This window comes from Tachysurus fulvidraco, chromosome 15 (genome assembly GCF_022655615.1).
Source record: "Tachysurus fulvidraco isolate hzauxx_2018 chromosome 15, HZAU_PFXX_2.0, whole genome shotgun sequence".
Classification (NCBI taxonomy): Eukaryota; Metazoa; Chordata; class Actinopteri; order Siluriformes; family Bagridae; genus Tachysurus; species Tachysurus fulvidraco.
In genome coordinates this window covers 18389386-18405553 of record NC_062532.1, presented here as the reverse complement: position 1 = coordinate 18405553, position 16168 = coordinate 18389386, and the positions used below count along the sequence as shown (strand labels likewise).

Sequence of the window (16168 nt, the reverse complement as noted above, 5' to 3'; positions counted from 1 at the left end):
CAGGGGCGGTTCTAGGATTTCATCTTTAGGGGTTTTAGCCCTTAGTGAGAATTTAAAACAAGAAGAGTTTTTTATTATATATTATATGACTACATAGTAAGCCAAAAGTTATGCTATTATTAAATGCCAAAAGTGGACACCAAAATGTTATGCATGATGTAATGATGCCAGTCTTGAATCAAATCAGTTCATGTATGTGTGCATTCTCTACGAACCGTGTGTCCAATGAATGCAGTCATTAATAAACAAATATTCACAAGACAAAGACCAAATCAATAAATGTTATTTTTATTTAGTATTGATGTTGCATTAATATTTTGTTTGTGCTATCAACTCTGGTAATAAGAATAGTGACATTTCACTGCTTTTGGTTGCCGCCGTTACAGATAAATGCCTCCAGCTCTGACTGCGCGTGCACGCTGCGTGTACCTGTGTTTCTCCGTAGAGCGTGCGGAGCGTAATGCGATCTAGGAGCAGTGATTCGCCAAACCTCCCTTATTACAGTCACACACATTTCTTATGCTTTTATTTTGTAGTAACTAGTAACGAAGATGCTTATTGGAAATATAACGGAGAAAAAGTCTACATTTTATCTAGGAAATGTAGTGGAGTGAAAGTTGACATAAATTAAAGTACAGATATGTGAAATTTTTACTTAAGTACAGTAACAAAGTATTTTAACTTCGTTACATTACAACACTGCAAAAAACACAATGTTATAATAATAAATTGGATAAAATATTTACCAATTACAAGGATAAAATAACCCAAAATAACACATTAAAAGTCAAGTAAAAGAGCATTAAGTTTTCTTCCCCAAAAGGCTTAAAAATAAAATGTATACCTGTTTTGTTGTGTTCATGTTCATCATTATATGTCTTTGACATGCCATACTCCATAATGGTGGTTAATATGAAGCTCATAAGAAAGTAGAAAGTAGAAAGAAAGTTTTCATAAATATTTCTGTTTTTGCCTACTATGGACAACTTAAATAGTAACATTAAACCCAAAGTAAACAAAATAAATGGTGATACCAAACCCATTTCTGCTCTCTGAGATGTTATTAAGCATCTAAAATAGGAAGGCATTATCCCCAACCACTACTATTGTGTGAAAGGTTATCCCAATAGTGATAAAAACATATCTCACACTGAAATCCAAAAAAAACTTGCAGCCAAAAAATATTTCGTTTATTTATCTTTTTGGAAGATGTCCCACAATGTAGTTGAATTTGACATAGGAGCCTATAGAAGAGTTTCTAATAGCATTGTATCTGAGGCTACAAGAAAAAAAATGTATTCAGTTTAAGTAAATACAGCCGCTAGCGACCACCATGAGGTCGATCTGTCAGCTCCATGCGGATGACACGTCATGATCAATCCTTCACGTGGTCAGTGCTGCAGAAAAGAAGTATTGGCTAACACATGTGAAATGACTGGGTAATGCTTGTCGGATCTGGTTTTCATTATGTCAGCGTAGTCAAAATCACCTGACTGCTGTGAAACGAATTCTGTAAACCACCCAAATAGAGTCTATCAGTTAAATACCTAGCCTTGTTTAACCCCTTATTTCACAGCATGATTCACAGGGTTGCATAAATGCAGTGGATTAAAATTAGAACTTGGAAAACCATCTGACCCCATCGTTCCATCCTAGGTGATGCAGACGTGTGTTGGGTTGCTATGAACTGGCAATGAGGTCAGATAAAAGTATGAAAAGCATGTGTGTGTGTGTGTGTGTGTGTGTGTGTGTGTGTGTGTGTGTGTGTGTGTGTGTGTGTGTGTGTGTGTTTGTGTGTGTGTGTGTGTGTCTGTGTGTCTGTGCAAAAGCCATCGGTATAATGTTACTCCTAACTTGTATATTTATTTTCATGCATTAGACGCCTCTAGATGTTTCAAGATTATCTACAGCAGAAGAGGAATTCTCTAATTAGTAATGACAAGGCCTTCACCCATCCTGTGTGTGTGTGGGCGTGTGTGTGTGTGTGTGTGTGTGTGTGTGTGTGTGTGTGTGTGTGTGTGTAAGAGACATAGAGATAGAGAGAGAGAGAGAGAGAGAGAGAGAGAGAGAGATATTGCCAAAACAAACAAACAAAGATCCTGTCTAAGAACGACTATGTCTATGATCTATAGTTTTTTTTTGCTTTACTTTTTTCCAAACCACAAGCTGTTCTCAGAATTTTATTTCCACAGTGTATGGTGCACAGCTGAAAGCTGTGGGTGAGAAGGTCTGATCTATGCCATACTGTAGCATTCCTGTGCTCATGTGAGGCGGCCTTCTTTACATGACTTGTAGAAGGTATTCGGGTTTTTCCTCTCTCTAATAATCACCTGAGTAAATAAGCTAACAAAAGACACTCAGAGCAATCGACTTAGAAAATCTGTGTAATCAAACTAACCACTGCTTTATACAATACTTTATACAATACCTGACTATATTTAGACGGCTTATCAGTCTGAGTAGAATTACAGCTAGATTTAATCATTTCAGTGTTTTTCTGGAAACACCTTTTTTGCCTTCCTATTTTCCCCAAATTTGGACACCTGCCAAGTCTTACTCCAGCAGTTAAGTATTTAAATGTCATGCAAATACACTGTGACACTGTTAGTGGTTGTGAGTTCATATCCTGGTAGCACCAAAGCTTCCACAATGGAGAACTTCATAAAAAATATTAACCTTCGATTGCTCAGTTGTTGTGTTGTCTATCCTGATTGTAACCTCATGCCATCTTTATACCCTTCTCTTAAACAGTTACTGCAATCTATAGTGATAGCTTTCAGCATGTTTCATATTATTAGCCCAAAATAGTGATTGTTCTGACAAACAAACAGATGCTTTGTAAACAAGCAGCAATATAGCAAAAACATGAGTCAGAGTAATAATATAACTTTTTATTTCAAATAATGGTCACTTATCACGTATAGCTTTTTAATGGCTCTTTTCAAACAGGTGAAAATATATAAATTTGCACCAAAATAATCATTGTCAAATCCAACATGTCTAATTAATAATTAGCCTAATATTAGCTAGTCATTAAGTGACACTGGCCACAGACTTACCCAGCATTGTCCACAAGTTTAAACATCAAAACGTCCTAATAGCAGCTAGTTTTCTTGATAAATTAGCCACCACTTTAGTACAATAACTGAACTAACATTAGCTAGTTTGATTTTAGCTAGTTTATAAGCTAATAACTTTACACAGCATAAAAGTTATCCCTGTATTAGCAAATGTTTTCTAAAAACATTAACCACTGGTTTAGCACAAACAAACATCTGGTTTATTAGCAGTATTGGTCACAGGTTTACACATCATAATAGCCAGCCCATTATTATTTACTTTTCTAGCAACATTGACTAATAGTGTACCTAGCATAATAATTAACCTAGTGTAAGCTACCGTGCTGGCCAAATTGGCTAATCATTTTATTGACATAATCGTTAGCAATGTTAACTATTCCTGTCAAACTGACTATTGGTTTACTCAATATATTATGCTAATAGATTTTTAGCTGGCTACCATTTACATGACATAATTTTTCTAGTGATATAAACAGTAGCCAAGCAAACCAAACTAGCTAGCTAATTTATAGCTAATTTTTTTGACAGGTAGCAGTCAAATGAAATTAGGTCTCTGGCAACAGGAAACTAATTGATTCTGTACCAGTTATGTTGCTCTGCAGCCAAACCTTTGCAGCTTTTTGTCAAGATTATTAATCAGGGCTAAGTTTGAAAATGTTTCACAGCTCGGGATCATCATGTACACTAGCCATCAAACTGATGCTCTTCTCTTCACAGTTCATTGGTTACTCTGAAGACGTGAGATATGTGAGATATCTACTCTTATATATTTATGGTATTAGCAAAATATTATAAGTTCAAAATATTGCTTGTTTGCTTTTCGTGGGCTGTTGAAAGACATTGTTATATAATCTGTGTGTTATAGAATTTTCCTTCAGTCTTAGAGCTTATGATGTGGCACTACAGTGTGGTTCAAAAAACTCATAATGTGTCTATTACATTCTCCATACACAGGACTTCATCTCTCTAGGTTTATTCGATCTAAAGTGTGCATAACTCTGTAAAGTAAATAAGAACCACTCAGTCCTGTTTACCGCACAAACCTAAGCCCTAATTTACTACACAAAGCTCCAAAAGGATTCCTAACATCAAAACATTTCCTCTCTGGTTTTAGCGAAATGGAACAAAGCATCAATACAACAGGATGAGATGGACAGTAAACAGTGATCATTATCTGCAGGCAAATGTAGGAATGTAATTATATTTTTCATGGTTAATAAAACACTTTATAATGTGATATCATAGATCTAATGGATTATAGGGAAGGGAAGGGGCAGCTTAGTGACTAAGCCGTTGGATTACTGATCTGATCACGAGTTCAGATCCTGTTAACACTGGGTGCTTAAGCAAGACATTTCACCCTTGTTTATATAAATATGATAAATGTGAGTCTTTCTGGATAAGGCCATATCGATTTACACTTATTGTGGAGCAATCGAACAAGTATTTAATGTGTTAAACACCCTGTGTGATATTTTGTTTTCAGTTAGTATACTTTCACTTTCAGAATTTTGAGGAGGTTTGAGATAAGCCAGAAACAAACCCAGTCAAACACAGTATGTTGGAATGAAGTCTGAATGCCTCCTTCATCTGATAAGAAAGTTTTTTGTTTCCTTACTGCGTGAATGTAAATTCCACTCTCCAGCTCTGAAATGTCGCTTTCTCTCTCAAACATTACAAGCCAAGAATGTAAAAACAGTCACACAACGACACGGCTCATTTTCCACTGTGGATGTATGTACAGGCATGTGTGTGTATGGTGTGTGTATGTATGCATGCATGAGCGTGTGTGTATATGTGTGTATGTATGAGTGTGTGTGCATGTGTGCGCACGTGCATAAGTGCATGTGAGTGTATGTGTGTGTGTGTGTGTGTGTGTGTGTGTGTGTGTGTGTGTGTGTGTGTGTTTGTGTGTGTGTGTGTGTGCGTGTGTGTACACTCACATAACTGGCGTCTCTTGTCATTGTGGAGGGTCTTGCTGGACTCACACCACACAGTCACACAGTCCTCCAGTAGCCGGAAGCTGCGGTGTTTCTGCCAGCGTGGGGAGCGCACCTTCACCATCCTGGAACCCTTCAGCATCACACGCACGTCCTCATCTTCCAGCAGGTCTGCAGACAGACCACACATACAAAGAAACTTTGAGGAAAGAATCTATGGCAAATAAACCTTAAATCTTGAAAAAAATGTGTCTAATAAATCTTTGTGCCTAAAAAACCTTTAACATTTTTTCCCCACACTTTTGTATGATTTTTTGGCAAATCCTGTGGCTCCTGTGAGCATTAACAAAACCGATAAAGTGCAAATAATAATAATAATAATAATAATAATAATAATAATAATAAAAGAACATTAATTGAGTTAAATTGTAGGTTGAACTTAGGGGATGGGGGGGGGGGGCTTGATATGTACAGCTTCAGAACGATTAACACAACCAAAAATGAACAAATATTTTAAAGCCCACATTTTCATTTCCCACAATTTGTCATTATTACACAAAAAAAGAACCTTGTGGTTACTTCTTCTGATAAACTGTCTTTCTAAGTTTCACCATAAACTGTCTTTCTTACAGGAGACAATACCACACACACACACACACACACACACACACACACACACACACACACACACACACACACACACACACACACACACACTCCTCCTTTCCCAACAGGGACCTGCAATTATGTGCTGCTGTGTCAGTAATTAGTGCTCTTCCTAACACTGACTCATACACTATTACCACAGTACTAACAGCTGGGTTTCTAAACAGACGCACATATTAGTAGGAGTACGATCAAGTCAGTGGTCAGCATGGGTGCTTTAATAGGACTGAGATGAGGTATAAGTCAAAATATGGGTGTGTGGTGTGTGTCAAAAGAAAATAAAACAATCCTATAAGAAAAGAGTGAAATAGAGGTTTAACAATAAAGTGAAATAAAAAGAACACATATCCTTTGTGTGTGTGTGTGTGTGTGAGTGAGTGAGAGAGAGAAAGAGATAGAGAGAGAGAGAGAGAGAGAGAGAGAGAGGGAGAGATAGAGAGAGAGAGAGAGAGAGAGAGAGAGAGAGAGAGACAGAGAGAGAGAGAGAGACTATAATTAGATTTCCAGTGGTCTAAAAATAACTACTATTTGTCAGAGGAGAAAAGGTGTGTGTGTGTGTGTGTGTGTGTGTGTGTGTGTGTGTGTGTGTGTGTGTGTGTGTGTGTATGTGGGTTTGAAAAGTTGTCACATTAGTATTGTAGTTATGTGTAAAGAAAAGAAACTTCTATTCAGTACGGGAAGACAAGGAGACGGACTGCGCCTGGCAGGTCAAGTGGAACTTCCATTAGTTCTCCGAGACAGGAAGACTACACTGTGATTGATGGATTAGATACAGTGATGACTTTCACAGAAAAGTGAATTCTGCCTGATTCTGTCAGAGCAAAATCAAATCAAATCAATTTGGTTAATTTTCTTGTAGATATAAAATTGCTAGCTCCGCCCCTTATCTGTAACTACGGTAACATCTCATATGATTTGAGTCATGTGATTTGGTTAAGGGTTGCAATGGCTTGGAACAGTGTAAAAAAAACAACAACAGACATACAGTAAAGAAAAACAGCAAAATGAATTACATACATGCTGATTGGAAAGATATATTTCAGATCACATAAACACAATTCTAAATTCAAAGTCACTGGAAAAAGCCTTTTCTCTCTTTCTGATCAAACGCTGGTCATTCTTGCATGAAGCCGTGGGATATACTGAATAAACCGAAGAAAAAAAAGAACTTCTTTTGCTGTTATTTATGCTGTTATAAAGATGATTAATAAAGAAAAAGAAATAAAATCCTTGGACCACATGTGAAATCATGAGCCACGGGATGCACATCGCTATCCTGTCCTGCTCGGTTTAGAGTCCGTTCACTGGTGCGTGTCAGCTCTATAAGGCTGATTTAGAAAGGTTTTTTCATGCTACAAAGGCAGGAGGAGACATGGCGTTAAAACCTCCCAGATGCTGCTGTAGACATTGGATCAGCCATCCATCTATCCATCCATCATTAAGCTCAAAGGAGTCTCTGAGTCTTGCTGAACACTCTTGCTTATAAGAATCCATAAACTGTAAGTCTATATTTATGGATTTATTAAGAAAGTGCACTCCTTAACTGACCAGAGATGCCTCTCAAATTCTTTGCTTCTCATTCTTTGGTGTGGAAAACAGTGTTTTGCTTCTCAAAACAGTGTGGAAAACATGGCACATGGCAAGATGTAGTGCATAATTAATACCCAGTTGATTGTATAAACCCCATAAAAAATGAACTGTGGACTTTTACATTCTTTGGTCGCTGCAGCTTTTACCAAACTGACAAGTAAGAACTTTGTGTCCACAGACACAAATCAGTAGGGAAAAAAAAAGTTTAAATAGAACATTTACCAAAATCACCATCATCACCATTTGTCATTTCAATTCTGTGTAAAATGTTAGTGATTAAATGGAAGCTTTACCACTCTACACACACTAAACTGCATAAATACTTAATTACAGTGTAATAATACAGTGCAGGGAACAGAGTATACCAATTGAGACACATCTCCTGGACTCTGGGACTGGATATACAAAAGTTCCTGGATACCAAAAAGCGTTTGCTGACTTCTTTCTCCCACTCCATCTGTCTACTCACATCACAGTCTTCTCCCTCATCCTGACTCAGCAGTGGTGTGGGTTTCATTTCAGCATTGGAGGGATATTTTTAACCAGTTTATACTGCGTTAAAAATGTGTAGGGAATTGAATATACCAAATAATTCTACACTGAACAGAGAGCACATAATTGTTGAATATGTTTATTACCAATACTACTAAGAGAATTAATTTGAATTATAATGGGGCATCAAGGTAGTGTTGTTAGCCATCAAATGTAATACAACCTTTGCACCAAATTCAACTTAATGAGCCATTAACAAATGGGGGATATTCACACATAGAGACCACTTTAACTACAAAATAAATTCCAATGATCCCGTGAGTACGGCTTTATTTCAAGAACGTTATTTTGATTTTTAAAACAATAGATTTTGGAGCCACAGAGATTTTCATTCCTAAACACAAAGAACAGGCATTTGGGACACACATGGCCTGAGCTGGCTTTAGTGCTTTCACTCCTACATATAATATCTTTAATAATGCAGGTTGTTATTACCACCAGTATAACACAATAAAAATAAAAATCATAGACACCCTGGCTAAGCTTCACAGAAGCCCAAAAGCCACTTTGAGAACTGCTGCTTTAGGAGACATGAGGTTATAGGTTTTATTGCAAAAGAACTTAGAAAGCTATCAGTAAACTGCATTTTCAAGATGTTCAAACTGTCAAAGAAATCAAGATGAGGGGAACAATCAAGACGGAAAATGCAGTAAAACACTCAGGAAACTGTCTCCATCTGAGGGACAACTGTTAAAGGTCATTCCTTATGGGATGGAAAGAAATCTTGACAAATCCTTGCTGAGCATCTGGTGGATTCATCTGGCACCAATGGTCATGCAGCTAAAAGTTCACTTTCTTCAGAAAGTGGCAGAAAGTCTTATGGAACCGCAATGTGCGGTTTTGGACTCACAGAGCGACGTGTATTTCAGGAAAAAGAACTGAACAAAGTACGACGTAAAGTCTATTGTCATTTTGTCAGATTTCTGTGAAGCAGTGAGGAAAATTCAAGAGTTCAGTTTTGATGATTCATCGTGCTGTACCTCTGGGAAAATAAACAAGTAGTTAAAAACACAGTTTTAACTGAGTACTGACTTCCAGAAAACGCTGCAATCACAATTAAGATCTGGGGTGGACGTCTATTTGGAGATTAGACAACTGCAGTATCAAATCAGCTACTTCGGACCACTGACATAAACGTAACAGACACTTGATTTTATCATTTACAACGTAAACACAGGCAAAGTCAAATGAGCTCCATTATGTTTGGAAGTAATTACTGCAAGGATGCGGATATCAAAGTCTGAAAATCTGTATTAGTGTCAGATATCAGACAACATTTGAAATATTTTCTAATCTAAACCACTGATGTGTTTTATTTTGATTATGAGCCATTATATTGACTGCTTTACAGATGGCTAAACGTGAACAAGTGACAAGAACTATTACAGCAATTAACACATAATCAAGTGAAATACATCATCAGTCGTATAGAAAAAAAAAACATAAATGCCTCCAGAAATTTAACCATAATCTTTGTGTAATAGCAATGGACATGACAGTATGGCAACAGCAGGTAACCTTTAATGGTTAAACATCAGTTAATAGTTATGCCTATAAATAATGTGCAACAATTTCAAGAGAGGTTATATTTTGTTTCATAGTAGTGCTTCATGTTACCTAGTTCACTAGTGCGACTGCCTGAATAGATAAAGACTTCTCTGTAAAATGTGCTTTAAATATATTTTTATCAGGAGGGCTAATATTTAGGGTAATAAATTCCACACTATTTTGTTTCAAGATCTAATAAAACTTCTTCATTCCATTCTTATTGTCAATTCAACAAACAAAATGTAAAATACTTACAAAAATGGCTTATTTCACATTCTGTCTTTTCTGTCTTCTCTTAGTGAAGACAGATATGCAGACAAATATGCTGAAAGACAGCACAGAAAGCATTGCCTTCTGGTTATTTAGTGCAGATGTGAAAAGCAGCTCCTCAGGCAGTCTGAGCTAAAGGGCAGTGAATATAAACATGCCTCGCCTCTCATGTCTATAACAAAGCAGCAGAGAAGAATGAGACAGCGGGAAAAGACCCAGAGTTAAGGATTAAGGACAAGAGTGCGATAGGTGGACAGGTATGAAGCTGAGTCTGAAAAAGAAAGGAAAGGCTCTCTGAAGTCATGAAATCCTAAACTAACAAAAGTACAGAAAAAGATCACACTAAACACAAATTCTCTTAATGTAAATCTAATGATAGTTGTTTTGGACATACTACATAATAAAAATTTGCACCATAAATTACAGCATACAGTACGTTACAGTAACTCCATGCGTCACAGATGCAGCGGATAGAGAATTAAAAAAAGTGCTGAACTATTTCTGTGAAAGATTGCAAGAAAAGAAAGAGATGCACACGGAGGTCCTCGTCTCTCTCAGCACTGTTGGAAAACAGCCAGTGGTATCTCAGAGAAATTGGCACTCACCACAGAAACCACAGAATGGACTCGAATAACGTTTCCCGGACATCTAGGCCATCGCATGTGTGTAGCATATGAGCTTGTGTGTTTGTGGTTAAGAAGTTCTTACTTGGCATGCTTTGTTACATTAAGGCAGTTTGTCTGATTAATGAAAACAGAAAGTGCCAAATAAAAGGCAGAAAGACTGAGAGAGAGCAAGAGAGAGAGAGAAAAAAAGACAGACAGACAGTCAGAGAGAGAGAGAGAAAGATAGTTTGTGCTCTAGCCAGAAGTTGTTCCTAGCTTCACCAGAGTAACCGCTCTATTCAGTGTGAACATTCAAGCAATAGAGATCTTCATTTCTAGTCTGTGGATGATCTCTCCTCTCCCTCGCTCTTGCTCTCTCTCTCTCTCCCTCTCTCTCTCTCTCTCTCTCTCTTCATCCTTGAAATGTTATATTTCACTACAGCGACATTATGTCATACTTCTAAAAAGAGCAACTTGCATAATCACTTAATGCCATGTTCCACATTGTAGCAACAGAAACATAACTAAGAGGCTTTAAACTCCCAGAACTCAGAAAAAAACAACGACACATCTATGAGTACATCTAGAGTAAAAGACCACAATCGCCATTCACTTGAATTGCACTACACTGAATGATTGTCAGCTTGAATGCAAGTGCAATTTTAACAAAACCAGAAAAGTTTGTTTCTGGAATCGAATTTTATCACTGAATCTGGTGTTAATTCCACGGATGGAAAAAAAAAATAAAAGCTTCAATGATACCAATAAATATGATGATATCACATAAAGCAAATATGCACATGATATGCACAGATGAATTCTTTTTTTTTTTTTTTTTTTTTTACAGTCAAAGTGTTCGTAGGCTGCAAAAAACGTTTGTGCTCCCCATCATACTAAACTCCTCCACAAGAAAAAAAAGAGAAGTCTGGAGAAAGCTGAAAAGGTTAATCAACAAAAGAAAGGCAGTGTTTAGCTTATTCCTTTGTTTCACAGACCCCAATGAAAAATTCAGCAGATCTTGATCATGGGTTAGAGTTTTACAGTTAGAGCCAAAAATATATATATCATCTGATGAGATGATCTATATATATATCAGATATATATATATATCAGAACAATGGGATTGAAATTCCGATTTCCCGATTCTCTGATGGTCAGAGGTGATAAACAGAAGAAAAGAACTATAATAAGTTCGAATAAAATCCTGTTACATTTATGGGTAGGAATTTTGTGTCTCAGACAATACAAATCAATACAAATCATGCGATCCAGGTGAACTAATCGTAAACTGAAAAAATCTATCATATAGCATTATTTTATATTATGTACTATATTATTAATATAAATATATGAATTTTAAATATAAAGGGTTTTTAAGGAATTAACAGAGCATCTGCTTTTTTTGCAATTTGGGACAAACACTAAAAACGACACTGAATTTGCCTGCCATGAGACAGCATTTCTCCCTCCAACCAGTTTAAAAACACCAGAAATAAGATGGGAGAATTCATGACCATTCATTAGGATCTCTTCCTGACAATCTTCTTTTAAACTATGAATTTAATGTCTCTGTTCCTCACCCTCGTGTGGCTCATTTAGTTCCTGGACGTTGTTCTTCTGAGACAGAAAACAGGTCATTAATGCTAAAAATAAGGACAGTTCACTTGTAACCAGATACAGCTGCGGAAATGTGTGGTAATTCTTGTTGTTGTTTTTTTATGTTAATCATATAAAAAAAACACTACTGCAAATAAACAGGTGAAAAAGATAATTTCCTAAATTAAATACATTTCCTGTGTGCTGTGTTCTGTGTGCTGGATATAATCCCATCCTCGTTGCTGATCTGTGTTAAGGCATGTGCTAAATGGGAGCTGTGTTAAATGGGAACTCTATTATCTGGTGGCCCATTTAAGTTGAAATGATGTATGTTGAGTTTCGGCCTCAGAGGTTGCCAGGTTTTTAAAAAAGAAAACTCTAGCAGTATGGATTTCTCAACTGTATTTAGAAAAAAAGTTATACCTATATAGATAAGACCTATATTTTTTAACATTTAAAACCTTGATCTGTTAACAAAGTCTAAAAAGTGCTTATAAATGAGTAGAAAAAAGAGTAAAAATTGAAATCTGAGTAAGCAGCTTGCATGTTATAATGCAATACAGTTTATAAGTTTCTGTCATAAATACAGCAACCAATATTAGCCTGAAAATGGGGCATGCTGTGAGAATTACATTCATTTGATTCTTATGTTTTATTGTAAACGTGTCTAAATGCGTCTTGAAAATCAGTCTATGTATTTAATTTGAAGACTGATAGTAAGAGTAGCGATACTGTTGTGATTTCCTGATTTGAACTTCTGATGATGTGTTTTAAAATTAAAAACACATTGTGATAAATCACAATCACTCTGATGTGGAAATTTGTCAGTGCCGGGACTTAAAGTAGGCTTTAAAACAAAAGCTAGCAGGCAGAGTTGCCTAATCACAGGTTTCACAATTGGTTTAATAATCTATTGGAATAATGCATGCTGGGTATAATAGAAGCATGAATTATCTTTTATGGATAAAACCATAACAACACATTATATTGGATTCTGTTAAAATGTTGAGGCAGAGAGAAAATACATACTATGTATAACGTACATCAGATGCTGTTTTCTACTGACACTTTTCGAGTCAGTGAGCTACTAATCGTGGTGGGTGGCTGAAGAGCTCAGAAGTGAAGAGAGTGATTGAGAGAGAGAGAGAGAGAGAGAGAGAGAGAGAGAGAGAGAGAGAGAGAGAGAGAGAGAGAGAGAGAGAGAGAAACAGAGACAGAGAGACAGAGAGGGAGGTCAAAGTGAAAAGGGCAAAAAACGTAGGAGTAAATGAGCTGTGAGTTAGAATGAGAGATGAGGGATTGAAAGGTTCGAGAGGGTGTAAGCGTCACACATACGTGACCACACACACACAAACAGAAAAAAACAGTGCCAAATATCGTGACATTAGATGACCACAGCCACAGCCCACAAATACTCAGTGCAGGAGAAGTGGAAGAAAGTGGAAATTAAAACCTACACTGAAAGCTACACTGTACAAATAAGGCTTAAATTAAATACATAAAACATGACAGTAAAGAACTTTAAACTATATTTACATAGTAAAGTACACTAATATTTTAAATACTGTAGTATGTCACATTACTCAGTGTCTTCTGAGTAAGAATACAAGTAAAATAACGGGAGGGTATGAGATTCAACGATCTAACCTGGGCAGGTCATCAGTGCTGGGATCTGAATCCTTCAGTCTTCAGGTCTGTAACTCAAACCCTTAACTACTGAGCCACAACAAATGCAACAACAAGACAACACCGATTCATACAATCTTTTGGCGTAATTGATTCAGGGACTGAAGTGGTTAAATCAATGGGAACTAAGAGCACTTATTGTTATGATTCAGCAGTTATGGCTTTGAGTCTTATTTCAAAAGATTGTGAGTACAAATCCCTACCAAAATTCCTTGGTTGAATTCCTGAGTAAGACCTTTGGCATTCTCAGTTGTATCCTCCCTCAGCCAAATGAGTAAAATATATATCAGATGATATTAATTGTTTATACAAGGGCGTTGCTCATTAACGTCATTTTTATTGCACTCAACACAAGACTCTTTTAATTGTCAATTTTATTATCATCTGCACTATAGACAGAAATATTATGTATTATTATTGTACATATTATGCATCGGTCAGAATAAAAGGGCAATTTTTTAGGAGAGTTTAAACAAAACTCTTTAAACTCCACAACTTTGTTAGGAATATTTGTTTATAAACCTGGGTCAGGATCCGGATCACCAGAACATATTGGGAGCTTTTATTCCAGATATTAACTAAATAAGTAACACATGGGCAGACAAACAAATCAGCAACTCTGAAACATACTTTGTCTTTCCACTTCACCTTCTCCATCTTAGCTAATCCATCTCTATTCAGTTATTAAGCTACTTCCACTTTACTTAATGTAATATCACCAAACCAAATACCTGTGGTGTCATCTATATTATTACAGTTACATAAAATCCAAAGTGATTAAACACTACAATCTCTGGGTTGCCATGTTAGCTTGGTAAATCTTATTAAAACTGCTTTAAATAAACAGATAAAATTGAAAATTTTGCGATCTGTTTGCTGTGTAAGTTGACATACAGGAGTGTTTAACCACATTACGTACAACTATGAAATAAAGCAAACATTCAAAAAAGATAGTGTTTCCCATGATCTCATACTGTTAGGGTAATGGTGTTTCAAATCTTGTCTAAATAGAAGAAAATTATACGTGTTTTGTCTTGACACTTTATTACTTTTAACATTTACCTGTGTGCTTAGAACTACATCATTTTAACACAGACTAGGAATGCTCTTGTCTTTTAATTTTTTTTTTTTTTTCAATTAAGATGCCAAAATTTTTCAACCCACACTTTAAGCTTCAGTGGAGGTTAATGATGGGTTTGAAATTATTACATCCTATCAGAAGACTCACATATATTGACATGTCTGCACTTCAGTATGTCAGCTTGTGCATTATATGTTGTGTATGTACAATGTTGTGAGTTCAAATCTCAATACGACCAAGCTCTCTTGGGTAAGACATTCACCTGCTCGGGTGTATCATGTCTCAGTCGTAAGTCACTTTGGACAAAAGCATCAGAAAAAAATAATAATATAAAGACATTAAAACACGCTTCTGTGGTTTGTCTAATACTGTAAATTAATTTATTCCAACTATATAGATGCTCTGAAAAAAAAGGAAAAATATTTCTTTCTAATCACCAAGTAAAAGTTGTGTTAAAACTTAAAAACAATTACAGAAATGAATCAAGAAAATTATGATTATTATAAATTTGAATCAATAAATCAATTATTATTAATAAAATATATATATATAAATATTTTCTAATAAAAAAATTAATACATTTAAAAAAAGATGCAAAATCTAATTTATATTTTAAATATTTTTAAAATACTACTAAAGTGATTTGCTTGTAATGCTGATACTGAAAATTGTCTTTCTTCAGCAAACACAAATAAAAGGGACTATGACAGATTCTGAACTTGTTTGGTCACAAATTGATTCAAATATACTAAATCGTATCGTATCGTATCGTATGCAATGATATCTACAATTATCGAACCGTTGGCTTCAGACTCGTGCGACTTCATAGCAGATTAATTTGTATGATTAAATTCTGAATCGTACCGTTATGAATCTGAATCGTTTCGTATCGAATCGTAGCAGTTACGAACCCTGAATATTACAACTTAATGTAGAGAATAAAACTGCTAATGAACACTGCACACGTATGAGGTATTCTACCGGACTCAAACGCGTAGCCATGGCGACCCGTTTTTTTGTGACGTTTGATTGTTGTGTATAGCTGTTGCTTTCGAAACTTTTTCTGCTTACCGAGTCTCCTCAGAGGATCCGAGCTCTTCGACTCGGCTTTGGGCTGTTCGTTCTGCGACTCCGCTGCTTTCTTGCTCCGCCCAAGCATGCTTCTTCTGTCCGAGCTGCTTCAGTCGCGTCTTTACGAGTTTACTGTCACGGCGACTCTGTTTTCTAAAACTACTGTAGTCTCTGCGAAATCACTGCGCCCTGTCTGGGGTTGCCAGATAGAACAGATTTCTCCAGGAGATAACTTAAATACACCATAGAATTAAACTCTACTGCAGAATAACTAATAACGGTGTATATGTGGGGGAAAATGACTTAAAGTACAAACTCAGAAAAAATAACGTTACTAGTTTAAGTTTGGATCCATCTCTTTTTTAGGGCCCGGGTGAAAAGTTTAATCCCAGTGAAGATACAGTCCTGATAAATCCTTGCTTCAGTGCTGAACAACTCTTGTTCTTAAAGAGTCGGCTGACTGCAGTTTCTAAAAGCGCTCCG

General features: G+C 36.2%; 1 protein-coding gene across 1 annotated transcript in view; it reads right to left on the bottom strand.

The window, feature by feature from the left end:
- plcd3a (phospholipase C, delta 3a) overlaps nt 1-16168 on the bottom strand; it is a 34343-nt gene extending 18175 nt beyond the window's left edge. The window contains exons 1-2 of the mRNA XM_027161074.2: nt 15686-16168; nt 5024-5191 (exon numbers count right to left, since the gene is read on the bottom strand). Coding sequence (XP_027016875.2) covers nt 5024-5191; nt 15686-15773 — 256 coding nt within the window. The 5' untranslated portion in view covers nt 15774-16168. The remainder of the gene's footprint in view (nt 1-5023; nt 5192-15685) is intronic.